Source organism: Rhamphochromis longiceps, linkage group LG22, assembly GCF_057381845.1.
Source record: "Rhamphochromis longiceps isolate RC_006_pf linkage group LG22, R_longiceps_female_GT1.1, whole genome shotgun sequence".
Taxonomy (NCBI): Eukaryota; Metazoa; Chordata; class Actinopteri; order Cichliformes; family Cichlidae; genus Rhamphochromis; species Rhamphochromis longiceps.
The window spans coordinates 27,201,780-27,221,310 of NC_140577.1; the positions used below are offsets into that span (position 1 = coordinate 27,201,780).

At 42.1% G+C, this 19,531-nt stretch overlaps 1 protein-coding gene across 8 annotated transcripts in view; it reads left to right on the forward strand.

The window, feature by feature from the left end:
• The window catches only part of phactr4a (phosphatase and actin regulator 4a), a 34,314-nt gene that overhangs the window by 13,555 nt on the left and 1,228 nt on the right, over positions 1–19,531 (forward strand). For 5 of the 8 annotated variants that reach the window (XM_085395377.1, XM_085395380.1, XM_085395379.1 and 2 more), the window contains 12 exons: positions 4,953–5,123; positions 5,213–5,293; positions 5,371–6,516; positions 8,137–8,499; positions 11,217–11,348; positions 11,845–12,421; positions 12,930–13,162; positions 16,140–16,299; positions 16,538–16,593; positions 18,605–18,666; positions 18,774–18,911; positions 19,396–19,472. In XM_085395377.1, the coding sequence (XP_085251503.1) occupies positions 4,953–5,123; positions 5,213–5,293; positions 5,371–6,516; positions 8,137–8,499; positions 11,217–11,348; positions 11,845–12,421; positions 12,930–13,162; positions 16,140–16,299; positions 16,538–16,593; positions 18,605–18,666; positions 18,774–18,911; positions 19,396–19,472 (3,196 nt within the window). The remainder of the gene's footprint in view (positions 1–4,952; positions 5,124–5,212; positions 5,294–5,370; positions 6,517–8,136; positions 8,500–11,216; positions 11,349–11,844; positions 12,422–12,929; positions 13,163–16,139; positions 16,300–16,537; positions 16,594–18,604; positions 18,667–18,773; positions 18,912–19,395; positions 19,473–19,531) is intronic. The other 3 variants (XM_085395375.1, XM_085395382.1, XM_085395381.1) reach the window with 3 other exon arrangements.

Consider the following 19,531-nt stretch of genomic DNA (forward strand, 5'->3'; position numbering starts at 1 on the left):
ACTTTTATTGTCACATCACATGCAGGTACATTGGTACAGCACATGTGAGTGAAATTCTTGTGTGCGAGCTTCACAAGCAACAGAGTTGTGCAAAATACAATAATGTAAACAAGCAAAATACAAGAATGGCTACATCTGAAACTAATAAATATATGTACAATATATAATAGTATATGCATTTCTGGATGTGTATACTAAATATTTTTCTGTGTGTGTGTGTGTGTGTGTGTGTGTGTGTGTGTGTGTGTGTGTACACATATTTTACAATTTAAATAGAGTAAACAATAAATAAAATGTATAAAATAAAATATACAGAGTTGAGACATGTGCAAAACAGTGGCATTACTGTACAGTATGGAGTGCATAATGTTAAAGTTCCAGTAGTGAAGCTGAGGTGTCTATGAAGTGTTCAGCAGTCTGATGGCCTGATGGAAAAAGCTGTCTCTCAGTCTGCTGGTACGGGACCGGATGCTGCAGAACCTCCTTCCTGATGGAAGTAGTCTGAACAGTTTATGGCTGGGGTGACTGGAGTCCTTGATTATCCTCCCCGCTTTCCTCAGGCACCGCTTCCTGTAGATGTCTTGGAGGGAGGGAAGCTCACCTCCAATTATCCGTTCAGAGCACCGCACTACTCGCTGGAGAGCTTTGCAGTTGTAGGCGGTGCTGTTGCCATACCAGGTGGTGATGCATCCAGTGAGGATGCTCTCAATGGCACAGCGATAGAAGGTCCTGAGGATGCGGGGGCTCATGCCGAATCTTTTCAGTCTCCTGAGAAAGAAGAGGCGCTGCTGCGCCTTCTTCACTGTTTTGTTTGTGTGTACTGACCACGTAAGATCCTCAGCCAGATGTACACCAAGGAACCGGAAGCTGCTCACTCTCTCCACAGCAGCGCCGTTGATGGTGATGGGGGTGTGTACTTCTCTGCACCTCCGGAAGTCCACTATCAACTCCTTTGTCTTTGCGACGTTGAGGGTGAGATGGTTGTCTTGACACCAGTGGGTCAGGGCGCTGACCTCCTCCCTGTAAGCTGTCTCATCACTGTTGGTGATAAGACCCACCACTGTAGTGTCGGGTTTTGGATTGACTGAAGGTTTTTTAGGACATTCTGATAATAATAATAAAAAAAAAATTACAGTAGTCCAGCCTAGAAGTAATAAACTAGTTTTTTAGCATCACTCTGAGATGGGATGTTTTTGTAATTTTAGAGATATTGTGCAAATGGAAGAAAGCAGTCATACATAGTTCTGTAATATGTGCATTGAAGGACATATCATGGTCAAGAATGACTCGGTTTTATCAGAATTTAGAAGCGGTCTCTGCTGCAACTTCTCTGCCTGTTCTGGTCTCCTCTGTGCCTTTCTCTTTTTTTTTTTTTTTTTTTTTTTCTTTTTTTTTTTCTTTTGTGAAAAGGCTTTAGCTGAACTGATAACTAAGGGTGTTATAGGCTGGCCTCCCTACTTCCCATTATGAATCCTATTGATCATATTTGGGGCAGTGTTGCATTTTAATGCCCCTTAGCATAATTAGTCACTAGGTCAACCTGCTTTGCAACAAAGCTGGTGGAATCCCAGATATTTTTCATTGAATGCTGTTTGTCAATCCCCCATCAATCAACACAGGCAGTTGGGTTGGAGCTGCCGGAGAGAGTGTCTCCTGTGAGATTGTTGGGTGGTCAGAGATGGGAGAGTTTCAGATGTGACTTGGCCTTTGATCAACAGTGACACACTGATGCCTGAACACGCCTGCCCTTAATAAACAATTCTTTCATGAGATCATTCAAAAAACATCCGGGCTTGAGCCATGGATGACCCCCCCCCCGAGGATTTCAGAGACAAATGGTGGGGGGTTGGTCATTAAATGCCATTTTGAAATATTCTGTCAGTTAACAGTTTGATGGATGACCCTGCTGCAAATATTTCATCAGGTCGTTATAAATTAAATGCATACAGATCTGTGTCAGAGGCAGCCCTGTTAGTGTGGCTGTGGTGGATCAGTATTTTTTGATAGCTTGTGGTTAACACCAACACTAGGGCTGGGCCATATCATACTGTTCACGGTAATACCGGTATAACGTTGGGCAACAATAAGACAATGAAATATCGCAATAGAATATGGGTAAAACGCGCCTTTGTTTTCATACGCACATGGTGGAAAAAGCATGGCGGCGACGGAGAATGAGAAGGGCGAAAGCGGATCGTTGAATGAAACGGATGAACCAGAATTTGTTTGTAAAAATGCTGCAACTTCAGTGGTGTGGAACTGGTTTAGCTTTCGTCCGTCAGATACACACCAAAGCACTATTTTTGGTAGAGCATGCTTAAAATCAATCCTTTGATTTTTCTGAAAATCGTCAGCACCCCTTATAATCCCGTGTGCCTTATGTATGAATTCTGGTTGTGTTTACTGACCTCAAAACGATTTTATGTCGTACACGGCGCTCGAAAATCTGTCAAATGTTTTAGTACGACTTTGCTAAGCTACGAACCCGCACCGCTTGATGGATTGTCGGAGCATTACAGCTATCGTAGGCAGGCGCCTCGCAGAGTGATACGTACTGTGCTTCAACATAATATTACCGTATTGTGTGTGTATAACCTCTTTAAGTTTCGTGGACATTATACATGGTCATGCTGAGGATATGTCGGCCAATTTCCACTGGAAATGCCTTTTGGTTAAACTGTCAGCAAGGAATTTGCATTTTCACTGTTAAATTTTTATATAACTTTAATGCACATAAACCCCCCCCCCCCCCCCCCCCCCCAAAAAAAAAAACCAGCTGCTTGTTTAAGTGAAAATACATTTATTTATTTATTTTCTTTAGCACTAATAAAGTTGTGGAGTTGTAAAGTATTTTGTCTAGTGTCAATTATATCGTCAGTTATATTGTTTTTGCAATTTTTCAAATGTATATCGTGATAAATATTTTTGGTCATATCGCCCTGCTCTAACCAATACAACACTTTAATTATTAAAAAAAAAGTAATTTAAAAAAAGTTAATAGTTTGTCAAGGTAGCTGTCTCTGCTAATCATAGTATAAACCCATCCAGTACTGTGCCTGGACTTCCCTCCTATGAAACAATGTTATTGACAAACAATGACATTGTCTCGATGCATCATACGGTGCTCAAAAACCTGTGTGTGTGCTTTTTACCATTGAAGGTGCCTTTCCAGATCTGCCAGTTTTATAGTATTTAGTATTTAGTATTTATTTATTTATTGTCATTGTCAAGAACAATGAAATTGACACAAATAGACTGTTAATAACAAGAAGCATCAATGTGTTCCCAAACCATTTAAAATTTTTCATTGGTCTTATGACAGAGCAGTTTTTTCCACATTGCCTCGGTCCATTTTAAATGAGTTTCGGCCTCAAGAATACTTTGGCGATTCTGGATCATATGGCTTCTTCTTTCCATGACAGTGCTTCAAATTGTGGATGGCATGGCAAACTGTGGTTAGACAGAGTGATTTCCTGAGCTGTTGCAGTGATTATCATCACAGAATCATTTCTGTTATTAACGCTGTGGGCCTTCGTGCCCAAAGATCATGGACATTCAATACTGATTTTTCTGCATTATCCCTCCAGGATTTTATCCAGATTTTCAGACTTTTTGTCTTCTATTCCCCTCGGGGGTGGAGCACAATGTTCTGAGGACTCTGACCAATGGCCACATTTATCTAAACCCTGTGCCACACCGGTCACAGCTCAGTTTCTCACTGTGAGGCATATTGAGATAAGAAAATTATAAGAATTTTGAATTGGTGACTAATGACTAGTTTGCCGATCTGTTAGTTTGACTTTTGCCCGGTCTGGCTGAGTGTGAAATGTAACCGAAATGCTGTGTATAGCATTTTTAAGAAATTCTCTCTGGACCTGTTCCTGAAGGAACTTGTTGGGTATGTCATTGACTGCCAAAATATAAAATGAACTCATTTATAGTAGAGAGGGATGCATAAAATGTGTAGTCTAACCGCTACAGCTAAATAAGCACATTTTAATATTCCTTTCAGGGACATTAAACGTTGAAATGCCACAGGACTTCCTGTCACTGTCTGCCATGCTCCAGTGCAGTATTGTGTAACAGTTATAACTGCTGCCGACTCACCGCCTAAGAATTATAATGGTAGATTCACACCCACTTATGGCTTTCTCGGGATTTTCAAAACACCTCCTCTGGAATGCTCCTGTTCTAGAATGGGGGTGGCTGTAGCTCAGGTGGTAGAGCGGTCACCTACTCACAGGAAGGTTGGTGGTTTGATTCCAGGCTCCTCCAGTCTACATGCCAAATATCCTTGGGCAAAATACTAACCCCATGTTGCCCTCCAATGCATCCATTGGAGTGAGAATGCGAGTGAATGCTAGATAGAAGCACTAAAAACCTTAGATCAAGTGCTTGTGTGAATGGTTATGATTGGGTGAATGCGCAAGTTGTATAAAGCGCTTTGAGTGCTCAGTGAGAGTAGAAAAGCGCTATTTTAGAATCAGTCCATTTACCAATTCTAACTCAGATATGTACTTTCCCCCTTAAAGCCAAGAATATTTCAGGTTTTCAGTTTGATAGTGGTGGTGTGACAAATGGAGGAGAATACCACATGGTCTTGAATCCCCACTGTCACCTTAGTGGCAACCCCCCCCCCCCACCCCCCCCACCCCCACACACACACACACACATTAATTCACACACACACACCACCCTGTAAATAGTAGGAGGTGGAGGAGTGGAATTTGGACTGGACTTGTTTAGAGGTTAGTGTTTTCATTATGGCGGTTAATAAGGCAGCCCTGCCTTACATTTGAAATCTAACTGCACTGGTGCAGCCTGTAAAGGCTGTTTAGTTTTTACATTAGACGGTTGTATGTTCTCAAAATAAGGGATAAGTGTGACACTGGATTAATGTGTGAGGGTGTTGTCATGAGTTGAAATTGTTTTTCTGTGTCCTGTTCATGCAGATGATGAGGTTGACCTACAACAGAGCACAAAAGGAGGTGAGGAAGGCAGCTCTGGTGGAGGAACGCCTCCAGCTAAACGTAAAGGCAAGTTTTCCAAAATGGGAAATATCTTCAAGCCCTGGAAATGGAGGAAGAAGAAGCCAAGTGACAAGTTCACAGAAACATCCATAGGTATGGTTACTACAGGATTTTGTCGCGTTTGCATGTTGTGTAAATCATTACACCGTGCTTAATGTATGTGTTTTTACTTTTTGTTTTAGTTTTGGAGAGGAAGATTTCAGTTAGGAAAAGCCGCCAAGAGTTAATAGCAAAAGGCGTTCTAAAGGACGACCCAGAGAACGGTAGGTAGACCTGTAATACGCATTCTGTGGCTGAACTGGATCCAACTTTAATGACACTCGTTTCACTGTTTTGACAGAGAGTAATGAAGTGAACCACTCCAAAGCTCCACCAGTTAAAAATGGTCACCCTGTGCCAATGGATGTGGACAGATTCTCAGAAGCGGGGGTGCGAGTGTCTCGAGGGGAGTCGGACATTAAGGTGAATTCCAGGCTACCCCAACTAGATGAACGTCGTAACCGAGTGCCGTCTGACGCTTCTCGAAGTAACCGGGCACCGCTGGATGTGGACACTCATGCACGGCTTGCTGTTGATGTAGACAAACGAAGCCGTCTGCCATCAGATATTGATAAGAAAGGAGGAACTCTACCTCGAGGGTCTCAACAAGATGATAGATACCGTAGAGATGAGAGAAGAGACGGCAGAGATGAAAAGAAGGACAGGGAAGAAAGGGATAGGCGAGAGGAAAGAGAAAGGGATGGTGGAGTTGACCGGAGAGAAGATAGAGACTACAGAGAAAGGCGAGAATGGAGGGATGAAAGGACAGATAGAGACAGAGAACGGCGGGACCGGGACGAGCGTGAGAGGCGGGACCGCGACGAGGACAAGAGGCGGGACCGCGACGAGGACAAGAGGCGGGACCGCGACGAGGACAAGAGGCGGGACCGGGAGGACCTTGAAAGGAGGGATCGGGATGAGAGGGAGCGTCGAGTCCGCGAAGAGAAGGACAGGAAAGACAGAGATGAAAGAGAACGACGAGAGCGGGATGAGAGGGACAAGAGGGATAGGGACGACAGGGAAAGGAGAGACAGGGATGAAAGAGAACGCCGCGAGCGGGAGGACAGAGAAAATAGGAAGCGTGATGAAAGAGAAAAAAGGGATGACAGAGACAGGAGAGAAGAGAGGGATCGGCGTCCCGAGAGAGACTGGCGAGAGAACAAAGATGACAGGGACAGAGAAAACCACGAGAGGAAAGATGCTCGAGTAGAGAGGGAGGACAAACGGGATAACTGGGCCAAAAGAAATGAGAGAGAGAGGCCAGGACCCCAGCGGTCTGTGGACAACTTTCAGCCTATCATCAGGCCTGCCTCTGAGATTGACTTGAGGCCTCCTCTCCAGAAGAGCTCCTCAGAGGAAAGCAAGAAAGTTCGCCCTGCGTCAGAGTCTGACCGAAGGAGCACCCTGCCCAGATACGTAGCCCCTGCAGAGTTCAGAGAACGATCAGGTGAGGTCTCTCTCTCAGAAGCCTTTAGTGATACCCAAGTTGTTTGATCTGCTTTTTGATAACTCACTGAAGGAAACTTGAAAAAGTGCATTTTGGACAAACTGAAAGTTCGTCTATATCACCGTTTGGTTTAGGTGGCTGGCCAGAACATCTTACAGTAAACGGATGGTTTCATTTTAACTTACTTTTTGATACCAGTCTCATCTTTCAGCTTCCTTTTGTGTCAAAATATATTTCTTACATACTCACCAAATGTTAATTTGACCTTCTACTTGCTCAAGGAATGAAAACCACAATTCAACACAAAATATACTAAGGTGTGGTTTGCAGGTTTAATTTCAACCTTTTGTCATGTTATGAGCAACATGGCCATCTTTGATAATTGCGATTTCATGAAAATGTGACTGCACTGATGGGCTTGAGCTTTCTGTGTCAAGTAAAGAGCAGTCACTCTGGACATGAACCAGCACACAGTGATCTGATCATGAAAGGTTTACCCACAATGCACCTTTTGAAGTTGTCTGCAGTGAATTATCAAAAATACATCCTGAAATTGTGCAGTTTTGCAGTACAGGTGCTCAGCTTTCTGATGAAGTCTTGCCTGCCTTTTTTTTTTTTTTTTAAGTTATTGTACAAAAGACAGCTGATTCACGTTGTAGGCACTGATTTTTTTAAATTAATTTTTTTAAATTGAATAACTCCTGTAGGCCTGTGAGTGAGTAGTTGTTAGGAGCCAGTAGTGTGTGTAGCACATGTCTGGATTTCACAAGCTGCAAGTTTCCCATATTGTGTAAGAACAATGATTTTGCCTTATTTCATCTTAAACAACTTTTGCTTCTGCATCAGTGTAGTGGCACTTCCAGAGCCACTGTATCTGCATTTCATGTAGGGAAAAGGAGTTACTTACTAAGCTTGTAGTGACTTAAATGTTTCAAGTGGACTACTACCAAGGCAGTTTATTATAATCTAAGCATTTTTGTCTGCAAGTTAAATTATCTGTTGGTTGATATTTTGTTATCGACCAACAGATACGATGGCAATTCAAATTTGCTGTCGTATCTGTTGTTTACCTGTGTAGTTGATGAAACCAATTTGAATCTGCGATGTAATTTCTTGTGTCTGTGCCTGTTTTCTTAATCAGTGGATGCTTAGCTATGATGAAACCGCTGCTAATCAGTGTCCTGATGGTGTTGCAAAGGCATTTTTAGTAAATGACTAAACCCTTATTTTGATGGGCTAATGAAGATGAACCGGTAAATGCTGAGCTTAGATACATGAATCTAGGTGAACACGAAAAGCGGGAAAACAAATCATTAAGACCCCTCCGTGCATCTTTGATCCTCCTCCTTGTCTGCTGTGTGTGATCTTTTACATCATGTGATTCACGTTGCCTCTCATCCTCTAATAATTGCAGAACCTTGATCCGAGTTGCCCTCCCTCTGGTTAAGCTCTATTATTTTATAAGCCTGACTCGGGCATCAGCTTCTCCTTCAGCGTTCCCTTTCATGTTTCCTGTTTATGCAGCAGCATTTTGTGTTTATGCAGCACCTTATTGTGACCTTGTCTTTAATGTGTGTGTGCGCGCGTGTGTGTTTGTGTGTGTGTCTACCCCCTCTGTAGAGTCTGCTGGTGTCCGCTTCACCCCTGACACTCCTCCAACACAGGACTCACAGCAATTGCCTCTCCCACCCAAACAAGCTTTGCTCCCCCCCAAGTTCCTCGCTAGTCCTATCTATGAGTCCACCAGGAGTCCGACCCCCTCCTCGTCTTCATCCTCTTCGTCTTCCTCCTCCTCTGCTGCTGTATCTATAGCCAAACCCCCAAGGACGGTGTCCCTAATTATAGATGACGCTTCCCGACCTTCCCTCATTGCTGCTTCCTCAACTGACTCTGACACACCGCCCCCCGTTCCTCCCCATGCCAAACAACCTCCTGTCCCCCCACCAAAACCCACCAACCGCAACAGCAACCCTGCACTGCTTGGTGAGTTTGTTGCCTGCTTCTGCTGTTTTACATTGTTTGTTTTTACAGGATTCATCAAACGAAATCCCAAAATGGCCTTTTTAGGAGCAAGTACAAAGACGACAGAGGGAGGATGTTTTGGTTTTTAGAAAAAGAGGCTATTAAATGACATTTCAATGCTGGGTTTAAAGTGTCGCTGACTGTAGTAGTGGTACTTCTGGTGGAAAAATAGAATAATGGAAAAATTTTCTAATAGAAAAGCAGGTGCATGGTGGACATTGTTCCTTAGGTCACAGGTCAAACTCTGGAGATCAGTGAGTGTTTCAGAGTTTTTCCCCCGTTGTTTATGGGAAAGGTATGTTATACATGACCAGATAAGTCTTTCTACAGACTTCAGCAAATACATGGTGCTGGACACTTTTAGCTACTTGGAATAGACAGGGCCCAAGTCTGGGGTTTTTTTTGCTGTTAGAAAGGATATGTTTGCAAAGTCTTTGTTTAATTCATCATATTTACATGGAACATTAGGTAAATACTATTTACCATAGTAAAGGCTCTGCCTTCATAGAACCGATCTGTCATTAAAGTCATTATTACAACTGTAGTTAAAATAGATGCTGTGAAAAAGGCCTTGTTCAGTGACTTGTATATGAATAACAGCGTGATTATGACTTCGTTTCATATTTAGATCTTGCAGGTTTGACTATTAGCGAATTCAAAGACATTGTGATTCTATCTGAAAGAATTGAATAGAATAATCCTTTAATTGTCCCACAAGGAGAAATTTGGTTGTAACAGCAGCAGAATAAAAGCACATATATAAACAGAACAGAAACATACACAACGTTTACAGGAGAAAATATTTACATCATGGAAAATAGTTACAATAACAGAGTACTGTACAGTTATTAAGATTAAAGTATAGGTGTTTTTTTAATATATGTATAAACTGAGAAAAGTAATGTGCAAGTAAAAATAGTCCATATAAGTAGATAGAAGTGCTTTTTTCCCCCTTGTCCTTCTTTCTTTCTGTTTTGGTCCTTACAGAAAAGGTTAGCTAAGCACTTAGCCAGGCCAGCCTAGAACCAAACATCTTGCTGCAACAGAGAGCTACAAATAAGGAAAACTGTCTCATAGTAATCACATGCTCATCCAAACACTGACTGTTGTTTGTCAAGGTCATTCTTGTTACCAGCTTGACTTTGACATTCAGGATCACACAAACACAAAACAATGCCTGATCAGTGATCTGCATACAGTCATGAACAGACATGTTAGTTAACTTCCTTTACATCTTTAGTTGTTGTTCTGAGCTGCTTGTCTGAGGTCACAGATCAGCTTTGTGCTTCATCCCACTTATAAGAGAATGACCACAGAACTAAGTTGTCTCCATTTATAGACATTTTCAATGGACTGAATGTAGACTGATGACTTCAACCTTTTCCAGCTAATTTCTCTCTTTGGTGAGGCATGCTCTAACCCAAACCTCCATGTTTGCTAAACCCTTACTACAGTCAGCTTTTGTTATTGGCCAAAGGGCTCACATAGTTCAGAATCAGAAAGACTTCATTTGTCCCCAAGGGGCAATTAAGATAGTTCATGTAGTGATATATGCAATTAAAAATAAATTGTGACTTAGATACAGGTGTTTCAGACCTCATTAAAAGTATTAAAAGCTCACAGTAGTAGAATTGCTCTTTAGTGGATTTGAAGTTGTAAATGTGCTGCTTTTACTTCACCATTTGAACATGATGTAATCCTGATATACAGAATATCCGTACTTGTTCACGGATGTCACTGATGTGTGTGCTTTCCAGTATGTCACCAGTTGTGAAGTTTCGGTGTTTCCGCCACTCTCAGTCGAGGAGACACGCACGAGCTTGCTCCTCTTATGCAGCATTAGTAGTATTGCACCGCAAGGCAGATTTATGGGGAAAAAAAAAAAAAAAAGGATTGGCTTTTAGTATTTATCTCTTTGTCCCAGCATGCCACAGCTGCTCCTGTTTACAGCACTGTATCTGAAACCTGCTGATTCTCTGTGGCAGTGACACATTCCACTGCCTTTTGTCAAGCGTTGCACGTTACTGCAGTATATGATTGTGATAAAGAAAAGGTCTCATCTTCTGTTTTCAGTTTTCATTTCTGTTCCCTCTGTGATGCTTTGTTCCTACTTTTTAAGGCTGTGTTATATTAAAAACTATGCTGTGTGATGTGTAAATCATTTAATGACCAGTATTGTGCATTTGAGACTGATATTTACATTTAGGGTTTTAATTTAGACCTGCAATAAAAAGGCTGATGATGATGATGATGATAATGATGATGATGATAATAATAATAATAATAATAATAATAATAATAATAATAATATTGAGTCCAGCTGATATGTATATGTGATTGTAGCTGCTGCTGATGGGCCAGCCAAAATGAGAAGAAACATAATTTCCCTGTGATTTAATTCCCTGAACTGTCAAGAATGTTTACCACACCACACTTTAGTGGGTTTTTTTTTTTTTTTTTTTTTTTTTTTTTTTAAATGCAATGAGGAAAGTGCTTATCTTTTGCTCTGAGATATTTTTCCACAGAAGTTGTTTACTGTGTAATGATGGATGTACACTCTGCTTCTGGCAAAGTAAAGCCAAGAAACCATTATCTGAACCCCCTCCCTCTCATATTCATCTCCCAACTTGGAATGTAAACCCAGCCCTATCCCTGACATCTCCACTCATTTTTGCCAGCTTCCACGTTGAACAGGGGCTCTAAGGTCAGACAGCCTTGTTACTGGACCAGCTGGAGACGCCAGAGTGAGCTCGGCCTCTACTTTTCTCTACCCTTGTACCTGCGTCACAGGGCTGGCCAGTGCTGCTCAGGTACCCAGAGGGGTGCCACAATCCCGGTCTGTTGTAGTAAAGCCTGGAGAGGTGGAATAGAGCCACAAACTTCATACAACAGGGAATACCTCACCTTCATTTAACCCCAGACCTCCATCGCATGTGTTTTGTGGTTGTAGCTGTTTTTTAGCTCAGCTAATGTATGGCAAAAAAGCTCTGCATGGAAATGTGGTGGGCATTTAATTCTCAAAATGCTCCAAGCGTGCTCATCACACTGAAATGTTCATTAAAAGCCTGCTGATACAGCTAATACCTGTGTTACCCTCCACTGACTCAGCAGCCAGCTCTGAATTAACAGGAACATCTCTCCCTCACTAAAAATGACAGATTTGCTTTTTGTTCATTTTTGTTAATAAAACTAACCATACTCATTTACAGATTGAATGTGCGTCTAAACCTGCTCATGATAGGTTGTATATGTTGTCATCATGCTTTATAACAGGTACTGACTTGTTGTTGATTCTCTTTTTAACAGCAGAGCTTTCACAGGCTGGCTCTGGTGTAGGTGTTGTCCCGGTACCAACCAAACGCTCTCCGCCAACCCCACCAAAGAGGACAACCCCTGTCATCAAGCACCTTTCTGTGGATCCTTCTCCTCCCAGTCAGACCCCAGAGTCTGCCACCCGTGAGCCCTCCCCTGCCCCTGTTCTGGTGCCCCCTGCTGTCCTGAAAGGAAATACCACAGAGGAGAAGACAAATGGAGCAGTTCCTGAGACCTCCACTGAGCCTCTGCTTTTACCGCCCACCCACATACCTCCATCTCCCCCCAGGGTTCAGTCGCTCCAGCCACCCAGCATCCCCTCCACAGGTCCCATCCCCACGACGCAAATTAACCCGCCGAGCCCAACCACCGAGCCACCCAGCCAGCCTCCACTCCTCCCTCTACATGTTCGCATCTCTAGGGCTCTGGCCAGTCCCGGTGCACCTCAGCCAAACCCAGACGGTTCCCATAGAGCCCACTCACTGCTGTTTGAGGTACCACCAGCGATCCCCACAGAAGTGGGGCTTAACTCACGGCACTCTCTCCCCATCACCATCGAACCACTTAGGCTGTAAGTGCTCCATATGCTTCACATTATGCACTCATTATATAGTGACCAACACTGGGTAGGCACAGGTTTTATTTTTATTTATGTTTGGAATATGCAGATGCATAACAAATCAAGAGGCACATTTGGCTTTATTTTGGAAACGTAGCTTCATGACAGAATAGTTTGATGTGGGTTAATGTGCTTAAACCACATCATAATAATAAAACTGTTCAAAGTTTGAATGAGCTGCTGCAAACATAGTGTGTGGCTAAACTGTTATATCAAAATTAAACGCCTTTGAGTCTTCTATACAAATCGGTACAAACAGATGTTGTTTGATGGAGGCAAACGACCTCTGTTTTATTGCCTCAGCTGCGCACCAGGGATGGGCATTTCAAGCAGAAGTAGTTTTCAAATTCACAGCAAATATTTTATAATAGCACCCCACCCAATTGCTCCCAAATGCAATGTGCGGGTTTGTGACAGGGTGGGCTTATTGCTCTTTAACAGCTGCTGTGTTCCTTCACAGGCCAGAAGACGATGACTTTGACATTGAAGAGGAGATGCGCAAACTTACCCCTAAGCCGTCCAACCAGCCGGAGCTGGAGCCCCGCAGCAGGAGAGGTTTGATTGGAGACCCCAGAGTGTCCGTCATCCCTGAGGGTGGAGGCCCTGGAGACAGCGAGGAGGAGTCGGACTCAGATGGCCCCATCCTGTACAGAGAAGACGAAGAAAGTGATGAAGACGAGGAAGGCCCTCCAAGTAAGTTCCACTTGTAAAGTGACATTTAAAAATCCCACTTATCTTTAAGTACATTAAGATGAATAGAAAATAGTTTTCACCTCAGCTCACAGCCAAATTAGTGTCTCTCATTTCAGGAAATTGTTTTCAATAAAAGTAAAGGATGTGATATGTAATACTTAAAATATCAGTGTAATGGGAAATACTTCCTAAAGCACTGACATCTTAAAGCTGTCAGGTTTATGGTTTCAATGTTCCTCAAGCATAATAACTGAAAACATTCAAAGTAGAGCTGGGCGATATGAGATTTTTTCATATCACGATATGTTTTTTTTCATTTCAGGCGATAACGATATCTATCACGATATAAGCCAAATAACTATATTTGTAAGATTTAAATGTGCCGTTGCTCACAAGTAAAATGTGAAATAATCAGCAGCTTGTTTTGATTTAAATATTTATTTCTCATAATAAGTTCAACAGGGTAGATGTACTTAAGGAACATGAGACTTTTTCAGATAAATAAAGGCAAATATTGCAAACTACACAAAAGGCAGCCGCTAAAGCGTTTAAGTTTCAAAATAGAACAAACGAAACAGACTAAATTGTCAATTCCACTTAGAAACAAAATATTAATTCTAAAAATAAATCTTAGTTTGTTTTACAGAATAACAGACAAAACTGACTAACTTTTGTCAATATCAAATAAACTGAGAACTAAAAGGAAATTCTCAATCTCTCCTTGTTGTATAGCTTAGCTTTTCAAACAGTTTTAACAGTTACTTTAGTCTGACAAAAGCCGAATGACGAATTAGCGCTTCCAGTCAGAGACTGAGGCTACGTCCACACGTACACGGGTATTTTTGAAAACTGAGATTTTCCGTTTTCGTTTTAAAAAATAATCCCATCCACACATAAAGGCAGAAATGAAGGAAAACGCTGCTATGAACATGCCAAAGCAGCAGGTGGCGCTAGATTCCTAACCGTGCAGAAATGTTGGCCAATCAGAAGTCTAGAAGCCTCGGTGGGAAAAAGTAAACAAAGCTGGGGCATAGAAGCAGAACCGAGTCGTATGTGTGGAGGGACAGTAACTGTGTGTATATGTAAGCATTTAAACACTGCAGAGAGTAGAATTAACAGTAACAGTATTGTAGAAATTCATTTCACCGAAACAATAACGTGGCGCACAGTGTGACGCATGCACCAGTTTATTGTATTTCCAGACTTGCTTTCGGCACAATTTACAGTGCACGCTACTCTGTTTTTTGTCAGACTTGAAATAGCCGAAATACCTTCACACTACGGAACTTCTATGGCTCTTCCGTTCGACAATCTCTCCGGCATTGGAACCATCATCTGTTTTCTCTTCGGTCACGCTCGGTTGATTTTTCTAGTCGGCACACTCATTTCCTCCATTACGCGCTGGCTCCATTACCCGCTGGCTGCTTCCCAAACAAACACACGTGCGGCTTGGCACTTGTGCTGTACGTAACAAGTCACGCGACGTGACGCTGCGGCTGTGATTGGTTCGGCTCTGCGCTACTTAATTTGGATTGGCTGACCTTTTTTTTTTTTTTTTTTTTTTTTTTTTTTTTAAGAGGACAAGAGCGGCGAGGTCTATCGCGATAGCTTAATTTCTCTATCGAGTAAAAGTTATATCGCGATACATATCGTTATCGTTCTATCGCCCAGCTCTAATTCAAAGTGATGGAAGACTGTGGGTCTCCTAATTTACATAAGACTGTCAATAACCGATCTGCCAGTTTCTTTCCTCGTGATGCTCTGTTCTTTGGGAAAAAATTGTCTCACTTTGTAGATTTTTCTGGACACCACCTGCCAGAGGCCTAAAGGGCAGTTCATTATTTTTACTTTCTACGGGCAACAACAATTCTAAAGACATCAAGACTTTGAAAAATCATAAGAAGAAAGTGTACATGAAGCAAAGTCTCTGTCTTTTTTTCCTTTAATATTCTCTTCTGAATGCTTTGCTTTGCACACAGTTTATTCTAGTGGTCTTCAAGGACTTTTTACATACACGGAGCTGTGATTGGCTGCTTTGCTTTCACTCTAACTCACCACACCAGCACAGTTTCCTGCTTTAAAAATAATGATGATCTCATTAAGGTCAAACCAGCTATTAAATGTGGTTAGATGTTTCCTTGAATTCTGAATAAATTTTCCACGGCTTCTCCATCTATCCACTGTGTTAACCACACACGGTTACCATCCAGTTATTTTTTTTTTCCTCTTAAAAAAAAAAAAAAAGCTACAACTATAACCAGAATTCCCGCATTCTTACTCATTAGTCCATATTTCTAGTTGTCAGATGTCCTGAGGTGTCTCTGCTGCTTTTGCTTTTCCTCTAAAGACAGCTTCAACCTTGACTGTATTTGAGGAAACATGAAGAAGTTACTGGATTTTTCTTCATGTCTTACCAATAACAGATGGACCAATAACAGTTTTCTTCACTGATTCAGATTCCTCAGATTTCTTTTCTTTCTTTTTTTGGGGGAAAATCATAGTTTTGTCGATTCAGATTTTCTTTCTAAGAACTTTGACTGACAGAATGTTAAAAAAAAAAAAAAAAATATATATATATATATATATATATATATATATATATATATATATATATATATATATATATATATATATATATAGAGAGAGAGAGAGACAATAAAAAAATATGATTAATTGTAAAAACTGAAAAAATCATCTGTTGCTTGCAGAGATTTCCAGCATGTTCATAAATTCACCAGGTAATTGGAAATGAATCCTTTTATCTTTTTGGGGAAACTGGTCTCCATAATTTTCCTTGAAACTGCTTTGATCCTTTTGCTTCTCACACCGAGGATACTGGCTCTGAGCTCTTACTAACTATAGCTTTAAGCACTTGGTCTTTATTAGCTTCTTTGAAATGTCCATGTTCAGCTGTGTAAAGATGATGCAGGTGTAGGCATGTTGTTGGATGTATAAACATGCCTCTTGTGTGTAACAGGTGCGCTGGCGAGTCGAGTGAAGAGGAAGGACACGCTGGCGCTGAAACTGGAGCGACAAGAGCGAGAGAAGGAGACTCAGGATAACAATGATGGCATGAGCTGGAACAATAAGGAGCAGTGGGAGGAACTGAGGAACAAGATCGGGACCACACTGACACGGTAAAGTTTTTTTTTAGGCACCGAGAGTAAAGTTAAGACAGTTTTGGGGAAGAAAATGGGGCCTGAATAGTTTTATTTTTTAGTTGGCTTCACATTAACATGCAGCAAACTCAAAAAAGTAGAGTGAGATCGATATCTGCAGCACTTCACTTTCTTCTTCAAAACACACCCTCTCTCACTTTTTATCTAATGAAGCCAAAGAAAAATATGCTCCGTCTGAAATATTGTCTTCCCTCAGGCGGCTGAGTCAGAGACCCACAGCAAAAGAGCTGGAGCTTAGGAACATCCTTCCAGGTGAGCCTCTTCCTCCATTTCTTGCTCTCTCCATCCTTCACGTCTCCATTCAGCTGTGTGTTTACTCGCATCTCATTCGTCTGCGCTGTAATGTTAAGAAGCCCACTTTCTATTTTCTCATCTTTGAAATCAATAGAGAGCATTAGTCATTCACTCATCTGTAAAATGTTTTTCCTTTTTGCCTCAGGCAACCACGGGTGTCACTAAACACACAGCAGTCTGGACATTATTGGGTCTGAGAGCACTTCATTACAAGTTTGTGTGTGACTTGAATAAATACACCAGTGCACGTTAGAGAGCCTGAATCAGTTATTTATCCAATGTTCCTTTAGGCTCTTCAACTTGGCACGTCTGCTTGTTGTCCATATTGATGTTGAGTCTAAATTACTCATTGCCTTCCAGACATGGCAGCAAACACGTGCGATTAATGAGTCACAGCCACTACATTTACTATATCAAGTCCATCTGTCTCGTGGTCAGTCACCAGGCAGCTCTGTCAGTGCTGCTGCTCTGCTTTAGTTAAGAGACTGTCGGAGGTATTCAAATTCAGGCCTCACAGCAGACACTGAACTTATTGAGGACCTCGGGTTGCTGCCGCATGTGATGGAAATAAATTAAATTCTGATTTGTATTTATGTTTTTCCCCTCTGTTTACTTCACAAAAATAACATTTTGCGTTCAGTTCAGATGAAAATGTAGATGGAGCATTGCTGTCCTGTCTGTTATCATTCTGTGGTTGATGCCTTCTCCTGTGTAGTTCCTGAATCTCTGGGCTGCAGTACAAATTTGAACAAGCTTACCAAGGGCTGTGTACAAATCCCCACTCTTTGTTTAGAATTTAATACAATCTGTCCTCGTTATCCAGAATCTGTGCGGTGGGAGAGAAATCGCATGCAGTAGTGAAGTAACTGAAACGTGTGCAGTATAGCTGCACAGCACAATTCCAGAAGCTGTACACAGTGTGTTATTCCTTTTAACCATTAACCTGAAATCAAAGTGATGGACTTTCAACTGCTGGTGCTGGAAAACCAATGTTCTGTAACCAGCATACATACTGGTATTTGTTGATTTAAAAAAAAAAAAAAAAAAAAATTTCAGACAAACGAAACAAACTGAGATATTTATGAGTCCTTAACTACGATAAGATGATACTGCAGTTTAAAATAATCTGCTCTTATTGTCACAAGTTTACAAGTAAATACTTGTTTCCACTCTGCTCGGATCAGAGGCCTGTACTGTGAAGCAACGTCAGTATTCCTAGGGTATCTTTTTGTTATCTAGATTCACTCTTATGTTGGCGAGCTGCAGCACTCACAGGAGTCCTGTCCTGTGGAAGACGAGCAATAGGATCCGTGAAAGATTGGTCAGATGCTACCATCACCACGGCTTCATGCGAACGTGTAGGGGAAACCCTGGGTTAACCTCTGTGTGACTGCTTGTCCTGATCGCCACTGTTAGCTTAAATGAACCCAGAGAGTGGAACGATGCCCGGAGCCTAGTGAACTCAGTACAGGCCCAAACCTGTGGTGGTTGTTCCCAACAGGGATGTTGTAGAGTGAGTGCCCTCCGATGGACAAACTGCCTCAAGTATTTCAACACTTCTATATTTTTTGCCTGAATTAACAAATATATAACCCAGGTTTCTGAAATAAGAAACCATTGCTTACATGTTAAAACACAAGAACGGAAAGTTCAAAACTATGAGGAGCAGATTATCTGTGGTAGATCACTGATGCAGCATCACTGTGATGCTGAGTGCGATTCCAGGTTTAATACTTCTCAGAATCTGTCAGCAAGTTTGCAAGGATTCATTCTGCCCCGCTGCAGCTCACTTGTCCTCAGATGACTCTACAGAACTGATGCTCCTCAGCGTGCTAAAAACAATGCAGTGCCTTGTGCAGAGCCAGGCAGTGATTAAAGATTCCAGTGAGGGCAGCGTGCTGACAGCAGCTCAGGTGAAATCTATCTGTAGCGTTTCCCTATCTCATGGAATGTGCTCTCCTCCCCACAGCCAAGAACGAAGTGGACCGACGGCTGGAGAGAAGCGAGATCAAGCGGAGGCTCACCAGAAAGGTTAGGATACAATAAAGTGACTTTATCTTTAATGTGAGAGCTTGTTTCTGTTGCTGCTGTTGTTGTGAACAAGAAACTGACAGCAGCCTTGTCCATTCTACCATCAGCTGTCTCAGAGACCCACAGTGGCCGAGCTTCAAGCCAGGAAGATCCTGCGTTTCCATGAGTACGTCGAAAGCACCCACGCTGAGGACTACGATCGCAGAGCAGACAAGCCGTGGACGAAGCTAACACCTGCTGATAAGGTGAGAGACTTCACCTTCTAACGCATCTCTTTATCGTGACAGGCCTCCTGTGGTTTGGAGCTTCTCAGCAGTGGGTAGCTTAAACATTGCAAGTATTTTACCACTCTGAGGATTTGCATTCCAAGCAGATTTGGTAACAAAGAAGGATCCCTGGAATGCAGCACAGGTACTGCATAATGGCTGGGTTTAGACTTACCAGGTGAATTACCGAGCCAAGTGAAGCGTGTTAGGGAGAGAGGGGAAACTGGAATATGGCATGATATCAAATACAGATTGAGTTTGTTCGAAAAGTGTGTGTGTGTGTGTGTAAGTGTGTGTGTGTGTGTGTGTGTGTGTTGTTTGTGGAGCATTAAGAGTTGAGGAATCATCAAAATACATGAAGCTTTGATCCGTTGCTGCCTTTCTTCTCCTGTGCTCTACTGTAAACGGATAAAAGCCGTTCCCACTGAAGCGCTCTCTCTTTCATGTCTCCTCCTCTTCTCAGGCTGCTATCCGCAAGGAGCTCAACGAATTCAAGAGTTCAGAGATGGAGGTCCACGAAGAGAGCAGGATCTATACCCGGTCAGGCTCACATATAGCTCTCATTAAACATTCATCCCAGCTGTTTTTCAGCTTTATTC